At 43.7% G+C, this 19,486-nt stretch overlaps 2 protein-coding genes across 2 annotated transcripts in view; one reads left to right on the top strand and one right to left on the bottom strand.

The window, feature by feature from the left end:
• The window catches only part of RSPH9 (radial spoke head 9 homolog (Chlamydomonas)), an 18,561-nt gene extending 17,291 nt beyond the window's left edge, over window positions 1-1,270 (top strand). Inside the window, exon 4 of the mRNA XM_010143554.1 lies at window positions 1,017-1,270. Coding sequence (XP_010141856.1) covers window positions 1,017-1,177 — 161 coding nt within the window. The 3' untranslated portion in view covers window positions 1,178-1,270. The remainder of the gene's footprint in view (window positions 1-1,016) is intronic.
• A 1,793-nt stretch (window positions 1,271-3,063) lies between these two features.
• On the bottom strand, window positions 3,064-18,836 carry MRPS18A (mitochondrial ribosomal protein S18A). Its single transcript, XM_010143555.1, has 5 exons — window positions 18,831-18,836; window positions 17,320-17,424; window positions 9,667-9,790; window positions 8,797-8,863; window positions 3,064-3,208 (listed from the first exon to the last, which is right to left on the bottom strand). The coding sequence occupies exons 1-5, from the start codon at window positions 18,834-18,836 to the stop codon at window positions 3,064-3,066; spliced, it is 447 nt and encodes a 148-aa protein (XP_010141857.1).
• Between the last annotated feature and the right edge of the window lie 650 nt (window positions 18,837-19,486).

Genomic DNA, 19,486 nt, shown 5'->3' with positions numbered 1-19,486 from the left:
TTTTTTTTTTTTTTTTTTTTTTAATTTGGGCCTGCTGCTTTTGCTTTTAGATGGAGATTAGCAGGAACAACCTTCCCTACATTGTAGCCTCTAGTGATTTGGTCCTGAAGCTGGTATTTTCTTCTCCTGGCAGTTTCTTGCCCTCTGGCATTGAATCCAAGCTGATGCTCCAACCCCCTCCCCTCTAGCATTGTTCCCAGACTGTCAGATGCAAAACAAATATTAAGTGGTTCAGAGCTCTTTGCATCCAGGAGAAATTCCATTTTCACACTGTCTCTGAACCTTCTCTGCAGAGCCAAAGCAAAATTAATGCAGAAACTAATCCCTTTGCCCCTACCATGCACATCCTCTTCAATGGTGAAGCCAAGAAAGACTGAAGAGAATGAACCTTTTCTGTAAATTTCTCTGAGAAATATCCTTGCTTTTCACTTTCTCCATCTTCCCCAGCTGTTGCATCAGGGAAACCACTCTTCCCTGGAACAGGAAAGTGCCTTCTTCCTCTTCCTACTACTAATGCTACAAGTTTATTTTAAGAAGAAATTTCATACCTTTGCAGGATTGATACAGCTAGTCTTGGCTCTCTATAGCTATTAGCTAGACCAAGTAGGTGGCAGAGCTTGTTAGAGTAACTGCTGCCCACTCAGAAGCAGCCAAGAATAGCTGTAGAGTCTCCTAGGAATCAAGTATACAAGCCTGGAGCTCCAGGGGTCCCTTCCTGTGACACATGACAGTACCATAATAGCCATGGGAATATGCTATAGGGAAATAGCTATGGGAATATGCGTGTGAACCTACACAGAGACATCTGGAAACGAGGGCAGCCTGTAATGCTGAAAAAAAAAAGGTTTCTGATCTCTCTGACTTCCCCTCTTTTCAGGGGTCACAAACTCTAGAGTGCAGGCTCATGTCAGGCAGAACCCACTGCAGTCCTCCCAAGCTTAGGGACTGCTTGCTCCAAGAGCGCTGCCTCTCTCTTTTCCAGTGACTCATTAGCACATGTTCTTGTTCTTGCACAGGCTCCTGGACTGTCCAGCTAGAGAAGGGAGGCACTGTGGTGGTGCTGCGGAGCCTGCTGTGGCTGGGACTGACCTTCTACCATGTCCCAATGACCAAGCAATATGGCTATGTCTACTTTGGCACTGGTGAGAAGAACTTAGATCTGCCCTTCATGCTGTGACTCTCCTGTCTGGGATGAGGACTTGAGAACATTTAGATTTTATACTTAGCAGATTTTTGTTTACTGCTTGTTCCAATAAATGTGGGAGACCTCCGCACACTGAGCAGGATTCTTTTGTGCCTGGACTCTGGTCCTGATTCTTTTCCTAGGATTTCACTGTGTGCAATCCTCCCTCCACTCCTGACTGAATTCCCTGTAATGTGTCACTGCAGATCCTTTAGTACAAATGGCATTTTCTTCCGTGATAGGCGAAGCCCTAAGTCAGAAATCAAACCTAGGCCATCTGTCTGATTACAAAGACACCATGCCTACACAAAACTAATTTGGAGATATGAATGCCTGCTGTCAGCCATGAATGACGAACAAATAGAGAGTTGGAGTCAAGAGTAGATGCGTACTGTAAGGGATGTGTACTAAACCCTGAGCTCTAAAAAGACATACTGAAAAGAGGAGAGTATTTTGTTTTTCAAATGTTAGGTTTCACCAAAATGAGAGGAGTCTTTACAACTCATGGCACTAAACTGTAGAAAAAAATTAACTGTGGGCATCACCTGGTCTTTTGCAAAATGTACTTACTCAGGTTCATCTCAGGGCACTGATTTAATCCAGTGACTTTTCCTTTAGTAAAGTTCACTGAGCAGACCTACGTGGGGTAGAGGACATAGTAACTTTTGTACGTATGAGAAGAAAGAAAAATATATTTCTTTCTGAAGGGAAGTAGGTTTCAAAGCTTCGTAAAATAGAGATGGTCAGCCAGAGGTTTTCTCTCAATATAGTTAATGAAGTCTTGGGTCTGTCTCCCAAAGCAAAAAAGATGGCCAGTTCAAGGGGCTAAATGTAGAGCTTCCATTTCACAAAGTAAGGCTAAAAAGAACCATTACGATCTAATTTGATTTCCTGGATAATACAGGTTTATCCTTACATTTTGTTCCTGTCCATGTCGATAGAAGATGATTCTGATGAAAGCAGTACAAGGTGAAGTGGCATGATAGTAGGTAAAAAGGCTGTGTTGATTTGTAACACTCAGGTAAATATAAAAGAAATGGAGCCAAAGCAATAATGACCCTGATAAATTTAAGCCTATCACACCAGGCTTATAAGTAGCACTTCTCAAGTAGTGGTGGTCAGCAGTGCATATGTGTACTGTACAGGGACAGTAATGGTGCCACCTTTGAGTTACAGCATGAAAAATAACGCACATCTATCAGCCTCAAACGATCCCACGAAGCAGCCATATCTCTGATTTGGAAGACTTATGGCAAGGGGCAAAAAAACCAAACCAAGTCATCAAGGATGTCAACAATCTGTATTTGCTAGATCCAGGAGTGAAGCACAAGCCAGGAATCCTCGAGGGGACTCATAAGATGCACACATGCCTGTCTGCCACTGCCACAAGTGTTCTGCTGCAGACTATGGATAGTACAGATTATAAAAAAAACTAGTATCAGTAGTCACAAACAAATCCTGCTACTGCCAAAGAAACATAGTGCTGCAACAGACTCTTTCTTCCATCGGTGTTACAGGTACAAAAGCTCAAACAAGGCCAATCTGAGTTGAAACATGTATTAATGGGGAATAACCACTCATTGTTGGGAAAAGCAGCATCCTTTTCCAAACCCAGTCACGGACCATAATGAAACAAAAACCTTCGGATCCTTTCTGGCTTTGGGGTATAAGTCTTTGCCCCCTGCTTTCTCCAAATAATTCTGCACATTGAATTTTGCTTTGCTGATTCTTGTTTTCTCCTGGAGGAGCAGATCACAGGTGATTCACTGGAGACAATACAGAGTACTAATGGCAGTTCTGGAATAAGAACATTGGAGAACCTGACAAACTTTCAAGAAAAGCAGAACAGTGGAAACCAGCTCTGCTTACTGACTATGCCACTAGTGGTTTAAATAGAGAGGCTTGTGTGTGTATTTGACATTATCCTTCAGCAAAGGGTGTCCAACTGGCATGGGTTTTTTGCACCACTTAGGCCCCCTCTTCCAGATGGGCTTTGCAGCTCTGATGGACCAGCGGGTCAGGTACCTGTCAAAACAACACAAACCCATTTCAATTTGAGACTGATCACTGAGAAACGGTTCTGCGTGAGGCAGGAGCAGTGATTGTAGCCTGCGCCTCCCCACATGTCTCTTTATAAAAAGGAACAACTGTGAGCAGAGCCCCCTCAATTCAGAAGGAGCCACAAGAAAGAAATTTTTGTTCTGGAACTTCTAAACTGCACCTCTGTAGTGAACCCAATGGCACCTGCTTGACTTCCAGTCTCACAAAAAAAATCAGACGTAGTCTCCAGGCTGCTGGCAAGCTGTCCCCCTGTAGCTGAACTGCAGCGCTAAGTCCCTCATCGCCACCGATCTGGAGACTGGCTGCATCCAGCCTCTATGGGGGAGCTGTTATTTCAACCACTGGCCTCAAGAAGGTCAACAAATTACAAAGACTAAACTCTGTGAGAAATAACGTCTCTGAAAAGGGATTAGTTTACTTTTGGTGGATAATCAGTTATTCCTCCTGCATGGGATGGGTTTCTGGCCTAGTCCTGAATTTTCCTATTTCCAAATTCGCTTTAGTGTTCTCTGTACAATACTATTGCAGCTTGCTGGGGCAGGAAGTCAGAAGCTACAGCGTAAGGGATACTAGAATGGAATCATCACCATAACTACAAATCTCTGTGAAGAGCAACGCCTTGCAAATATCCTCTGCTTTTTACCATCTGCAGTTTTAGAGTTGGCTTTGCAACCAGGCGGGGGATTTCAAGTCCAGAATCAGTTACTGGAAATCTTACCTTGTGGCTGGGTGGCCTGGAGTTTTGTTAGGCTTTAAATCTTTTGCTACCAGTAGAGAGAGGAATAGAAGTCCTTAGAGAAAGAGGAGTCTTTTCAGACAATAAGGATCCAAAGTAAAACCCTAGCATAATCTGCACAAACAATGCTCCAACAAATTAGAATTTGGAACAGACTGATAAACTTTGTCCAGCGATGTTTGCATGCCTCTGTTGAGTAATCCCATGGTCTTAATGTAACCTCAATCAGTCATCCCAAACAGCTTTGTTACCTTTTATTTGCATTGTACAAATCTGGGATATTAAGAACTTTGGACAGAGATCATGTAATGCATTTGTCTGAGGGCATCTGGCATGCTCCTGAGGACCACAAAGAAAGCTTGCTATGCCAGGCAGCTGTAGACTGTGTAACAGCCTAGCACTTTTCCTCAGCAATCCCGAACAGCACAAATTGAAAAATTATCACATTGGGAGGTTCCTGCCACTGAAGTGAAGCCACTTCCAAAATGCTTTTGCTTTGAGGAGTTTATGATAGTTAAAACACGTAGAAGCAACAGCAGAAGAGATCCAGAACACAGCAAAAGTGAGACCCAGCCAGTTATTCTCCTATGTGTGTATTAAACTAGTCCCTCTCGATCTTTAATGTTATGCTAGTGTGTTAGTGGTATCCCTTACCTAACAACATCAGGACAGGGAGTAGGAGTGACTCTCCTGTCTCTAATTTCAAACACAAGGAGCGTTCGGAGAGACCAAACACAGGTCTCCAGTTTGGAATCTGAAGAACTGTGCCACAGTAGCTCCTCTGGAAGAAGCTGTAGAGGTATCAGATGGTCATATGGGGTTAGGCCCCTTTTTTTCATATTTCCCTTGCTGCAGGGGAAGGTCTGCAGCGCAAGTTTTGGTATTACAAGGCTGCACTTACATAGAAGGAAGAAAAAAAAAATCCCAAATTGTTTCAATGCATCAGTGTGCCAAGTGCAGTTCTGGTCACATGTCCACACGCTTACGGGAAAGCGCTCCTGTGATAATAAATGATCTCACTGGAAGAGAAGTGAATGTGTGAATGCGAGATACACATCAATGCTGTCTGCAGGTTTAGACAGACAGTGACTTTTTAAGAGATCCCTCTGTTTCTGTGTGGGGGATGGAAGTGCACACCCCAATTCTGCATAGGAAGGAGGATTTAGTAATGGCCTGACTTTAAAGCTTTTGTTATTTCTCTTTTGAGCAGGTCTAATCCAGCCCTCTGGTCCAGGCTTTTGGCTTCCTTTGGGGACTGCAGGCTGGGGCTTTTCATTGTTAGCTGAAACAGACATTTGGACGCTTTCCCTTCCTGGAACATATTTGCTTTTAGCGCTTTTAATACTTGCTTTGTCCCAAATTCAAACTTGTCTTATTTTGCTTGCTGCCTTTTTTTTTTTTTTACCTTGATTCAGCAGTGGCAAAAGCCTGATGTCTGGGAGCAGTAAGTCTACAAAGTTCCTTTTCCTCTTTGACTAACCCAGATTTACTTTTTCACAGATTTCCCAGATTTCCTTTTTTCCTGAGAGTAAAAACAATCTACAAAACTCACATATGAAAGCTTCAAAGCCCATCAGATAGGACTTTTCTGCAAACTCTGCTGTCTACGTAAGGTAGAATACTCCCTTTTCTAGCCAAGGCACCCAACTTTCCATTGTACCCAACCACTTGGTTTGTCTTGGGGAGTTTTTACAATAACCTACAAACACGCACTGGCAGATGGTCCCAATTTTCCCAATCAGCTCAGGATTGTAAGGACAGAGTCTCCATGTGAATGCCAAACACAGGTGGTCTGCAGTCTTCTAACCTGTTACCTCACCATGCAGAGCTCTCACTTTGGACAAAAGCTGAGAGAACTGAGTGTTGGTGACCAGCAACTCACCCCAACGCTCCGCTTTGCTTGTCCCCTTGAGTATAGCAGAATCCTGGACAACAGTCAGAATCTCTAGACTACAGCTACACAAATGAGTCATTTGGATAAAGTGTGATGGGAATCCTGGTGGGATTCCCTGATGGGAAAAGGCAAGATACACAACATGAAAGAAACAACCATGGTTAGTCACCTACAATCACTGCAATCGCCTAAAATCTCTGTGGCACATTGAATTCCGTTGTCGTGGATTTTATCCAGTGGGCAGGAGGGTCCCAAAACCTTCCCAACTCAGAGGCTGCTGCTTAACACCCAGGAGCAGACACAGGGCTTCCACACGCTGGGTAAGGGATACGACCTACCCATGAGGCAACTGCAGTCACGCACGCAGCTCAAGCAAAGGCCATGTTGATGCAGTTCAGGGCTGAACTTCTGAACCCTCACTGAACTTCTTCAATCTGGCTTTTGTTTGGATTAAGAGCAGAAGGCAGAGGACTACAGAATGCAGGAGGCATTTGATCAAAGTGCTGGCAAGACTGCCTCATCCCTGCCACATCCCTGCCCAGGACACTTCTTGGCTTTGCTCACCTGCAGCCACTCTAGCTCCTTTCTTTTGAATCACGTGCTACCCACAGCACAATTTCCACTCAGATGAGAGAAACCACATGCAGCTGGAGTGAAACACTGATAGCAGTGAAACCAGATTCTGCTCCCAGGGATGACAGATGTCCATGGAGCCCAAAACCTGTAATTCATGAGGAGTTCACATGGAACCTGCCTCTTTCATAACATACAGCAGTTCAGTTCAGGTGATGGAGGAGGGACTGACTTGGATATTATCTGTGCCAAACTCTGTTCTTCCAGTAGGAAGCCGAAAATGAAGTGGCAGCTGAACACTCAAAATCGAGCACTCTAATCTACAGCACCTCTTGCTGACAAAGCTCAGACCTTTTGCAAAGGGAACAACTTCACAGTGTTGTGCTTTATCAAACATGTTGGACCTGCCAGTTGACAATGAGTTCTATATTCACATTAAGAACATATCTAGATGCTGGCTTGGACTCAGTGACTGTTCTGGATAGAGTGTTAATTCACGCTATCCATGCGACAACCTCCAGGCTGGAAAGAAAAATTCTGAGTTATTCAGGTTTCCATTCCTGAAAGCAAGGATAGAAGTTTGACCTGCAGCTGTGCGTGACCGTTTCCCAAGCGGTCCTGGTGTGTGGTGGCCTGCACACATAGGTGACTCTGGAATATAAGAACAGTCTGTCACTCTACAGTGCTGGTAAAATCACTGAGAGCTTCCTTGGTCTCCAGCTTCCAACCCTGCTTGCTGGGAGGAGAGAAACAAGGGTGGTACAGGAAGGGACTAGCAGCACAATAGGGAGGGCTTGGATACTACTCTTCAGTTTATATTTCTTTATTTTAGAGGTGCAGCACACCTACTTTCATGTAGAACATATCCAGAGTTCTTTGTTCTCACTAGAATTAACGGGACAATTTATCAGAGTCGGCCATTAGGTCTGCAGTCCTGATGCGATTCCAGCAAAATACAGAATTTACCATTTCTTGTCTCAACCTGCTATGCAAATGCTAACTATATCATGTGCTCCACCCCACAGCTGCTACAGCTGCTGAAGAATCCCAAAGACTTGTAAGTCACAGGAAAGAAGTTTTCAGAGTTGAAGCACCTGATGGCTAGAGCTGCATCAAATGCAGAGTCCTCTAATTGGATCTTCACTAATGCTCAGTACACAGCCTGCCAGTATCTAAGGGCATTTTCAAGAACTTGCCTCAGATCTTCACTGTGGACAGTCAGACCTGAAATGCAGGAGTCTCCAGCTGTCCCCAGCCCTGCAGCCTAACTTCTCCTAGCAACAACTCCATGGCCTCTGGTAACTCCACAGTCTGCTAATGTGAGGTTCATAAACTGCTCTGACATCCTCATGGAAACAGAGTGTGAGGTCATAAACAGGGGATTAGCACCTCTGAGTGCCCAGCACAGCCGCAGGAGACAGCCACAGGCTTTCCCTTTGCCCACCAAAGGCCAATGACCATTTAGGCCAGGGAGGGGGAAAGATATCTTGTTGCACAGGAAGGGCAGCTGGATGGTGAATCGCTGACTGGGGGAAATGGGCGGAGGGGAAGCAGCTTGTGGTGGGCCCCTGCTGGTTGCTCAGCCCCCCACTCACTGCTGATACACCTCCTGAGCACCCTCCTGCTGAGAGGCAGGCATCAAAAGGCTGAGAGAGGAGGGACTGATCAGCCTGTAGAAAAGAAGGCTCCAGGGTGTCTTACCAATGTTTATAAATACCTGAAGGGAGGCTATAAAGCAGACAGAGACAGGCTCTTCCAGCAGTGCCTGGTGACAGGACAAGAGGCATGAATTAAAACAAGAAATTCTGTCCCAGTGTAAGAAAACACTGTTTCACTATGAGAGTGATTCTCTGGAACAAGCTGCTCAAAGAAACTGTGAAAGGTCCATCCTTGGAGATATTAAAAACCTGACCAGGCACATAGTCCTGGGTAACGTGCTCCACATGACCCTGCTTCAGCTGGGGGCTTGAACTAGATGATCTCCAGAGGCCACTCCAACCTCAACTACTCTGTGATGCTGTGACTCCTTCTCTGTGGTATCCTCCTGAGACTGCCCTACTGAGTGTTAGTGATGAGGAGTCGAGTGACGCCGAGGAAGGGAGGGCAGACTCTAACGTGTGGCAGTTTTAATCCTCTGTGGGTAAATGGTTTGAATGAGATGTGGCTTATCCTTAAAAGACTGACAAGATAATATCATGACAGACCCTCCTTCTCTGAAATGCTCTGAGTACTCTTTATGAACTCTGTTGCCCAAGGCATGCTTTATGCAGTTATAAGTAACTGCTTTTCCTCTTCAATCTATTCCTGGAAAAAAAAAAAAAAAAGATGTGGAAAAACAAGACTATTCACCTGTTGAGCTTGGGTTTCTTGGGAACATGCCCTTCAGGAAGTGGAGGCCTGTGGTTTGGCAACAAACCTGAAACAGAAAAGTATGACAGTATTCTGCAGTGCCTCCTTGCCTCTATAGCATTCCGAAGTTACATTACACCTTGTAAGCCAGGCAACCCAGGTCCCTACTGCGGCAGCACAGCAAAAACTCAAGTACAGTTGAAAGGGTGTTTTATTTTTAGTCATTGCGAAATCTTCACCCCAGCGAAAGAAGAAACTAGGAGGTTCTGCTGGGTATAGAGAGGAAATCCACAGCAAAGACACAGCCACTTAGGCTCATCAAAGAGGCTTTTTGAGAGGACACAGGGCACTGGTGCCCAGGCAGATTCCATCTCCAGGATGAAAACCTGGCTATTAAAATACTCAGTCCATTTACCTTGGATTCAACTCAAGAAGCAGGCATAAAGATCAGCACAATACTCTGTGTCAACCTGGGTTCCACTCGCAGGGTAAAGTGAGAAAGCCTTCGCATGGCAGATGGTAGACAGGTGAATGTTATTAACAAGACAGGTCAAGCTTATGCTAAATCAAGTAATTTCAAAAGCTAGTGTTTAACCATTAGTTATTAGAGACTGAGCCAGATCTTTCTGCAATGGTAGAGTCAAGTACGAGGCTAAATATCTGCTGCCAAGACAGGAGCCAAGACACAAAGAAAGCAGAACAAGTAGTCTCTGATCCATCATCCTGTCCCAGCACTTGGACCATAAGGAGTTTGCTGGGTGACTGGACAATGAAATCTCATTGAGCTGTATTAATTGGGTGGGAGACCCCTCTCAAAGGGTTCTATGGGTAGCCCCCCAGTAAGGGTTGTCTCAGAAGAAGGCTAGGTACCTGCACGGTGAGCCATCTGCACACAGACAGCAATCTTCTTGTGCTCCTCCAAACAGAGGCCTGTGATCCTTCGTGGCAGCATCCCTCCATCAGAACGGATAAACTGACTCAGCAGCAAGACATCCTGAGGGAGCAAGAGAAGGGCAGAACCATCAGTGCTACAGCTACTTTAACTGCTGTGATTCTTAGGTGTTGTGATGACCTTCATGCTGTGTACAGAACTTGGAACAAAGCAAAACAAAGCAATGATTCCTTCTTACGCATTCTGGCTGCTGCTTGACAACAAGTGGCTTTTGCTTGCTGTCACTCCGCCTGCCAGCTTAGTTCAGTAAGGTCACTCAGATGGTCTGAGTCTTCTCCTGACTTCACTAGTGTAAACACATGATGTCAACTGCAATCCTTGCTACTTCAGTGTCACTTGCTCCAAGATTCTAGCTAAGATAATGTGTCCTAGGTACTCAGGCACAGTTACACAAGACCTACAGATGGACAGTGTTTACTCAACTTGAAATGCCATCACAGCTACTATCCTAAAGGTCACAGATATGTTAGATCACCTCTAGCCCCCTCCTTGTTCCCTCAGAGCAAGACTGTTCTCTGCTATCTACTCTTCAAACTTGTATCTGGTTTCCCATGGTGGAACTTCCCTCATGTCTTTCCGGAGGGGTGGAGAGCAGGGAAGCGGTTCAAGATCTTGCATGAAGAAGCTTTTTGTAAGAAAAGAACATGTGCTGAGGAGAAAGACCTAATAGGGTAAATTGCTGCCTTAAGTCCTTCAGCTCTGCATGCATTAGGTGGGGCTGTTACAGCCATGCTGGGTAGAAGGAGCACTTGAAGCATGCCAAAAGTTCGTCCATGATTCAAGAATCATTTACATTACACTGCTGTTGACCCTTCCAATTAAGAGCTCTAGAAATGTAAAGCACTCTTAATAAAAACAAAATTAAAAGGATCTCTAGGACCAGATAGTATCACAGGGCTGGGATAAATTTTTAAACACAGCAGCACAGCTGTTGCACGAGTGATTTAACTGTACACAGCACAGCAGCACAGTATTCAGATATATGCTCTCCACTTCTACTCACAGCAGCAGTGCAAATGTACCCCTCAGGCCAATACAGTCAGGTCCCCTTGACATGCTGACGTCAGCATAAGTTGGCCCAAAGGGCCTCTGGAGACTCTGTGCTTGTTTTTCCCCATCTGTTGACAGATGTGTTGCTAGTTGAGAGTTTACTTCTCCACCGCTGCTGTAAACATGTTCGTAGCTGAGGTAGCTGGACCACGCAGAGGCTGCCTGGAGGCTGGAAGGAACCTGCCAGCGAGCACCCTGACAGAATGAGAATTCAAACCAGATACATCAGTGCTTTACACACCCCCTGTCTAGGGAAACAGGCAAGAACAAAGAATACTTGTTGCTTTTCACGTTGGGTGACCCTGACTCTGCCTGTTCACACATTCACAGACCTGCTCCCACCCCCCTATCTTTGCTCTTTCACAAAGAGCTCCCTGGAGCATTTCTAGCTTCATTTACTGCCGTTGCAAAAGCAAACAATCACAAGTGGATATAAAATGTATATTCAGAAGACCTAGCTATCTAGGATTATGCACCCATCCCTACTGCAGGAAACTAGCTCAGCTCTGAAAGGGGGCTGCTGGAATTTGGCATAGCTTTATGGTAATGACCCATTCTGACAGATGCCGTCATACAAGTGTTGCAGTCAAAATGTAGAGGTTTTTTTTTGTTTTAGGTTTTTAAGGTTTGTTTTTGTCCTCCTCCCTGCCTTCAATCCCACCCTCACTAATATCATCATGACACACAGTTTCCCTCTTTTGTCATCTGGCTTCCTTTCTACCTCCACTTGTCTACAATGAATGTGTTCAGACTGATTTCCAGATCCAGCTCCTTTGAAAACATGGCAGGTTAGGCAACTTCTCACCAAGACAAAATGACTTACCAACCACCATACAGTGATGTATTCAAAAAATGAGCAAAGCACAGCCGAGCAATGAGCAGCAAGCTTCTGAGAGGCCATCTATGGTTAGGACAGAAGCAAAGCATCCTCAGCGCAGCTAATGCGAGGCCTTGCCAATGAGAACAGTATCCAGGGGACCTGCTGGTGCCAGCTGTGTTGGTGGAAACTGGACAGAGGCCAGTTGAGCACTCCAAGGGCACTGACTTTCAGCCACTCCTGAAACGCACTGGATTAGATTCAGGAAACCAGAGCAAGACCCATCCCCCTTTTTCCTCTTCTTTAGCTATCCAGTTCTCCAAACCACCACCACCTCAACTTGCTATTTAGCACAAACACACTGCTTCCTTAAGTGAAAAAGGACTGTTCAGCCACAAGTGCCTAGAAAGAGAAAGAACTTTCTAGACTTTTCTACTAGCCTGCTGCATTACTCTGTGGGGAAGAGCAAAAAGGGAGCTGATGGCAAGTTTGAGGCTGTTTCAGTATTTGCAGCCGTGAAAGCCTAAGCAGGGCCACAGGCTCTTGTGATGGGTGTGTGTGGTCCAAGTGATTTCTCATACTAGCACCACGCCTCGTGGAGTCACAGGGTCGTTATCAAGTGTTTCCATGGAAAGGGGGGGAGGTGGGAAGCAAAGGAAAATAGTCCTTCTTTTTCTCCCTGTGGAAAAAGTCAGGAAAATCCATCCTTTATTATTATCTCTGACCAAGTGTCACCAACTGACCAACACCCTTGTGTGGCAGTCATTTCTTAACTGAAATCATCTATGTTCCAGCCACCGCAACTCCAAATTACACTCGCTGTTTGGCTTAAAATGCTGCACATTTGACAGAAGGTTTGTTCATTTCTGAAGATCCCCACAGTTACCAGGCCAGGTGCCTCTTCCAGAGTACTATCACAAATGCATCTTACCACAGGGAGAAAGAAGACAGGTATAGTCAACTTTATGGGGCAGGTGTGGTGGGAAGCAAACAAGTATGTGGAGGAATCAAAGAAAAAAAAAAATATGTCTGGCAAGTTCTCATGGTGCCGTCATGTTCCATGAAATTCATATTTTGTGCTAGTGGACAGCCAAGCAAAGAAGACAGGTATAGTCAACTTTATGGGGCAGGTGTGGTGGGAAGCAAACAAGTATGTGGAGGAATCAAAGAAAAAAAAATATGTCTGGCAAGTTCTCATGGTGCCGTCATGTTCCATGAAATTCGTATTTTGTGCTAGTGGACAGCCAAGCCTGTAACCACGGATTTGCTTTAATCACTGGACAGCTCCCATGAGGCTGGACCCAGGTTCCCACCCCTGTAATGTGCAGCACTTGATGAAAACAACTTGGATTGAATTAATCCAGGGCTACTAAGCAAAGCTTATAGTTTGGTTTCCCCTAATTGCTGCCAAAGCAAAATGACATATTTACTGCCTACTCAGTCTAACGATGTTTGAAGTGGGTAAGGGGGAAAACAAAAAACAAGTTTAGCCTTCACCCTAAAAGGGCTGGATAAACTTGCTAAACGAAACACTGTATGTAGCACATTCTTGTGAATGGATGGCAACCCATATCTGCAGACACTCTGAAAAGCAGGATCCTTGACTGCTTACATGCAAGTCATTGAAATCTTCATTACCTCAAGAAGAATTCTGTCTGTGTAGCCAAATCACTACCAGGCTGTATCAGACAAGTCTGCCAGTCATTATTTCCGGTTATACAAGAGTCCAGTTTTTCCCTTCTCCCTTACTCCTGGGAGCTGTACACCATTCACCAGCATTTTCTAACAGGATTGCAGGTTTCAATCCAGCTGCATCCTGACAATGAGCAAAATAATTTTTTATCCCCAATAGATGTAAGAAAAAAAAAAATCAACTGAGGTCTCAGTTTCAATGGACAGACACAGGCAGACCACAAAGTGTGGGAATTTATACCTCGGGCTCTGTTATCCTGAGTCTCAGAGACTAAGGACTGAACTGGCAAAGACAACTGCAGCCCTCCACTCCACAGCTGAGGCAGGTTGGAATCATGGCCTGCTGGTGCTCACAATGCCTGTTCAGTTGATTAATAGCTTTGAAGACATTGGTCCCCCAGTTCTCTTAGTGCCAAAGTAACTCATTATGCCACTACTTTAGACTGTGCTAGATGCACATGACAAAAGAAAAGTCCTATGAGGTCATATTACTCAGCTCCCTCAGGGGCTAATTCAACACTTCCCTTTTCATAGTGCCTCATTCAGTTCAATTACAAGCGTCCCAAGCAAAAAAAGTTCACACTTTCCCTTCTGTGCAACTGACTGATCTCAGCTTGTCAAAGAAACCACTGTGACCCACCTAGTCTGATCCCTTACCAAACACAGCTTAAAGGTTATGCTCTATGAACTAGGCTATATCTTTAACAAAAATAGCTGTTCTCAATTTACAGACTTTTAAGGACAATTAACCACCAGTGAGTTGTGCCACTGTTTAATTACCCACACAGTTAGATGACTGCACTTAATTAGGCATTTCAAGATTCTGCTCCTCACGACTGCTGCAGCAAAGAAAAAGCAAAGAGTACTTCTGTGTGGAAAAGTGAGATTTTATTCACCTTTATATTCAAAAGCCTGAAAATCTGTGACTCGTACAAAGACTCAAACATATAAGGGTCTTACTCAAGCAAAAGAGTTGGTCTGCTCCAGAAATGAAATTTCTCCTAGTTTTCGTAAGCCCCACAGAGGAATGCTTCTTAATACTGGGGTAAGAAACTTCCACAGTTCTGAAATAGCAATTCACACTGCCCTCTCTAGCTTTTTGTCCAGGTTCTCCTCTGCTCTACAACAGGAGTACTGAATATATAAATACACCAGATGCATATGCATTCAAAAACTACAGACCAGGACGGACATGTTCCTAGTTTGTCTTCAGGACCACAATTCCTTAGAAACGATCTCAGCAATAGTTCTCATGACTGGCTGCAGGATCTCTCCTCATACACAGTCTTCTCTTGTCTTCATACTGAACAGTAGAAATCAGGATCTAAGAATCAAACTGAATTAAAGAGCGCAAGAAAACTCATAACCTTAGTTCACTTTACAAATGCACCTAAGACTCACGCTTTACATTGTCCGTTGAGACCAACAGCCTACGTCTAAACCCGGAATTGAGGCATCGCATTGTCTAAAGCCACTTCTGTGGTTCTTAATGGCACTATTACCTCTTTGTGCAACAGCGTTCCACCACAGATAGCAGTAGAAAGTGAGTCTATATATTAATTTCCAAGATTTAATCCACTCCCATGGCTCATTTCATCCCTGAGCATCAGTTTATAGTTTGTCCGGAGTTTTTCTGGAGTATATTCCAGTGTGATTGGTCTGTTTTGATTACAACACAATTCATAGAATAGAATCATAGAACTGTTTTGGTTGGAAGAGATTATCACGTTCAACTGTTAACCCAGCACTGCCAGGTCACCACTAAACCATGCCCCTCAGCACCCCATCTACACGCCTTTCAAATAGCTCCAGGGATGGGACTCCACCACCTTCCTGGGCAGCCTGTTCCAGTGCTTTACAACCGCTGCAGTGAAAAAATTTTTGCTAATACACAGCCTAAACCTCCCCTGGTGCAAGTTGAGGCCACTCCCTCCTGTCCTCCTTGTTATTTGGGAGAACAGACTGACCCTCCACCTTGCTACAACCTCCTTTGACGTAGTTGTAGAGAACAATAAGGTCTCCCCTCAGCCTCCTTCTCCCTAGTTCCTTCAGCTCCTTCTCCTAAGACTTATTCTCTAGACCCTTCACCAGCTTCATTGCCCTTCTTTGGACAAGCTCCAGCACCTCAATGTCTTTCTTGTAGCAAGAGGTCCAAAACTGAACGCAGTATTTGAGGTGCTGAGCACAGAGATACAATCACTTCTCTAGTCCTTCCTAGTTGCTTTCAGCAGCCATAAAGAAGAGTTACAAGAAATTGCAAACACAGGCCATAAAAAAGAAACATGGTTTGTTTTTGTAGTACTTTCCATACCTTAATGGCATTTGCTATTTCTCCTAATTTATTATCATCTGCAAATTATTTGTATTTTTAGCCTTCCCAGATTGCTGAGAAACCAGACCAGAGAATGCTAAATACTCCCATCCCCAGCTTATTACACTATTTAATCCTGCATCCAGCCTGAGTCAGAATCATCGACAACACTTGGATCCTAAACAACTTAATTTCTGCAACACAGGCTTTAAAAGGTACTAAACTGATACATCATTTACATCTCATAGGTGGTGTTTCACCTGCCTGGAGTAACTGCAAGTATTTTGTCTGGCACTACTGCCATACTCACGTTCTTCATAATTCACATGTCATAGTTATTCCTATCCAACAGGTTACTAGTTTTTACTCCTAGTTGGTATGATTTTACTTGGAATTTGCAATGTTTGATTTACCAAGTGGTAATCATCAGCATCATTCACCTTCCTCTTTAGTAAAATACTAAATATTTAGTATTTTCAAACTATTTGGTGATTCCTTAAGACTTTTTTCATACTTAAAAAAAATTCTGCAAGTGAAGTAAAATATTTATTAGCTAACTCCCTCAAGATGCCATCCTTACATGCAAACCACTCCTGCGGTCTGTACCTAATTCAACGCTTAAATTATTTCTGTACCTTCTTCCTATTGTTTAATATTTGCAAGATTGCCACTACAACCTAGATATTAAAACATGATTTTTCTTTTCTGTGTGCAGGCCTGCATGCGAGCAGCTTAGTCATTCTGCAGACAACATGGCTTCCTGTCCTCTTCTCTCATTAACAGACTTTCTCACAAAGATTTCTTTTCCTCAAGATGCATTTGCATCTCCCTCACCCTAATCCTATTGACATTAACTTATTCTGAGTTTTCTGTTGCCTCATCCTAGTAACAGCATGTTCCTGCCTGGTTTTCTTCTTTTCCAATTCCAGCACTGAGTTTTTAGTCCGTAAGGGAGGCACTCAGTCCTTTTGTAAAGTCTGTGTTTGAATGACCTCTTGTAAAGTTATATTCTGCATCTCCTATTGCATGCTTCTTCCAAACTGTTCTTGACAGTTGTGCTTTTGTTTTAAAGCATTACAGGATTTCCCTCCCATATTCTACATTTGGTGTTAGTAATCCCCTCATTAGTCAATAAACTTCTCGTTAACACTTCCTGCAAAAAGCTTGAATAAAAACCTTTTGCTGGTGCAAGGGATGTAAACACGTATGCTCTCCTTCATACCCATCAAGAGTCTTAAAAGTGACATAAAACAGCTATTGGACAACAACCCAATGAGAAAGTGAAGTACTTGAAAACATGTATTTGATCTAGTCAAGTCTTTTGGCCTCTCTGGAGTTAGAGTAGCCTGAATCAGTTGACTAAATGTTGCCTTCCAGTTTGACGCTCCTGGAAGTACAATGCTGGAATACATCTTGACACAAGAGAGACATACAGCCTTCTCAGATCAGATGGCCAGCTGTATAATTCCAAAGCTCCTGTTTGATATGAGCTCCTCCTTACTTTTCCCAGCAATACCATCAGCCAAGGCAAACAATTATGACGTAGGAAGCTCTTATTACACCCAAGAGAAGCAGAGATGGAGTTACCTATCTTTACTACACCCAGCAAAAGACCAGAGGGGCCGGTCATCCAGCACGGAGATCTGAAAGCAGTGTTTATCCAGCTATGAGGATGGGGGAACTCTCCTTCATGAAACTCACCACATAATCGTACTTATGCTTCAGATTCCAGCGACAGATGGGACACTGGCCAGACGGGTTTGGAGGAGTCGGTGTTTCGCCATCCTCTATAATTCTTCCTTCAATCTAGGAAGGAATTCAAAGAATACAGCGATCAGTCAGAGCTTAGACCTCTACCTGCCCCTGTGCCTTCAGGAACACTCTTCCTCAATCCCCAACATGTTGACGAGTATTGTATGCATGTGCAGGAAACAGGATCTGCATTACTCAACTTGCTTATATATAGATATACCGAGCGCTTTGGATATACGCAGATTATGGGGAAAAGAACAAATCCAAACGGCACAGAGAACCATTTGGTAAATTCTCGCATACGTTTTACTAAATGTAAACTAGTTCACAGTCAGTGTGAAGTTATCATATCCATCTGAATTCCATTTATTGCAGTATGGCTTTGAACTCCCTTTGGAATTGTAGTGGCCCACTAGCCAAAAAGCATTAAAACACACTGTTTTCTGAGAATATGAAAATGTCACAGAATAGCTGATGCGTATTGTGGACAAAAACATGCAGGGCCTTGCTAGAGTATAAGTCACCAGGGAAAAATCTAAGGAAAAGTTAAATTTAAGAAAGGACTGTTAGAAGATGTTTGCGGTTTTCCTTTTTTCTTTCTTTTTATAATACACCAATATTTTATCCAGTTTAATTCCCTGAACAATTCCTTTATGAGATCATTTTATAATCTCTTCTCTATCACTACAAAATGGTGATGTCTAACACTCAAGTTTTCTCAAAAGTAACATCCAGAGATGTAGAAGGCGTGTGGGAAGAACTTGAGAAATTTGTTTTCTAAATATAGGTATTTTAGGAATATGAACTATCTCTACATGTGTGTTTGTCTTTTTTTGAGGACTTTTGAAGAGAAGGAAGAGCTATTTCAAATTGCAGCTGAACAGACAGAAAAGACAATAAACCCAAGCATTTTTTTCTTCCAAAATATTTTGGAAGTTTCATCTAAGTCAAATTAAGATTAAAACAAGATTTTGAACATCACCTGACAGCCTCAAATAGCGCAAGCACCAGAGAGTTTAGAAGAAGCCCTGAATGGAATGTAATGGTACTTCTAAGAAAAAAAGCTGGCTGATTTAGACGGGTTCTGTGCCTGAAAACCTGGGAATAGTAAAGCACGATATTTTCTGTGAGTGTGCATAGCACAGTGGCATCCAGCAGAAATGTCAGAACTATTTTGTACCACAGATCTGTGTCATTTTTATTTAGTGATAGCAAAATGGAAACAGGTAAGTTATTTGTAGTTCAAGCATCTCAGTACCTTACAGAGAGAGTATTGTCTAATTTCAAGTAAATTCCTCCCCCCGCAGGTAGAACAGCCCATTATATGAAACAAAAACGTAACTATAAATATAAAATACAGGCCAGTATTTAATTTTCTATTCATTGGTATATTTTCTGGGAAGCTGGCCTATCTGTCTTGATTCTTGCCAGTCTGCCTTCAGATTGTTCTTTGACTGTACCTCCATCTCGGGAATGAATGAAGATTCAGAATACTACATCAATATAAATTTTTCTTGAGATAAATTTCTGTGTACAACTTTTTGGCAATTATTCCCCAACCCCTATAAGCAGTAATTTCACTGTAAGCAAAATCCTAATTCTACTGCTTTGGTCTTTTCCTTCCTGTCTTAAACCGCAGCTGAGAAAATGCTCCTCTTTGTCAGTTACTTCAGAACTTCAGTTTTAGTGTCAGGAGCAGTTTTTCCTTAGTATTTAAGGTCTTCCTTTAATGATACCCCTTTCACCGCAACTTTTTTCTTACCAAGGCCGTTACAACACGCAAGCTTTGTATCACCTGCAGACCCTAAGACAGACGCACTGACTAAGGAACACCACACGGACCAGAGGCACGATAGCCCGTGCAGAGCTATCCTGCAATGCCACCTCACCCCAGCACGAAGCCACAAAGCCACTGGGCAAACCTTTGTGCCTGCCCGCACCTGAGGCAATACCAAGGGTCCCTAGTTTAAGAAACAAACCGGCGTGAAGCGCTGCCTCTTGTGTTTCGGGTCCTGAACGCCGCTGGTCACGGCTTGCAACTTCACCGGGCTGCGGCGAGGGGTCAGGCACTCACGGGGGGCTCGGACTGGAGCCGCCCGTCACTGGCAACAGCGTG

This window comes from Buceros rhinoceros, unplaced genomic scaffold (assembly GCF_000710305.1).
Source record: "Buceros rhinoceros silvestris isolate BGI_N320 unplaced genomic scaffold, ASM71030v1 scaffold2529, whole genome shotgun sequence".
Classification (NCBI taxonomy): Eukaryota; Metazoa; Chordata; class Aves; order Bucerotiformes; family Bucerotidae; genus Buceros; species Buceros rhinoceros.
The sequence above is the reverse complement of the archived record's forward strand: the minus strand, read 5'-3'. Positions and strand labels throughout refer to the sequence as shown.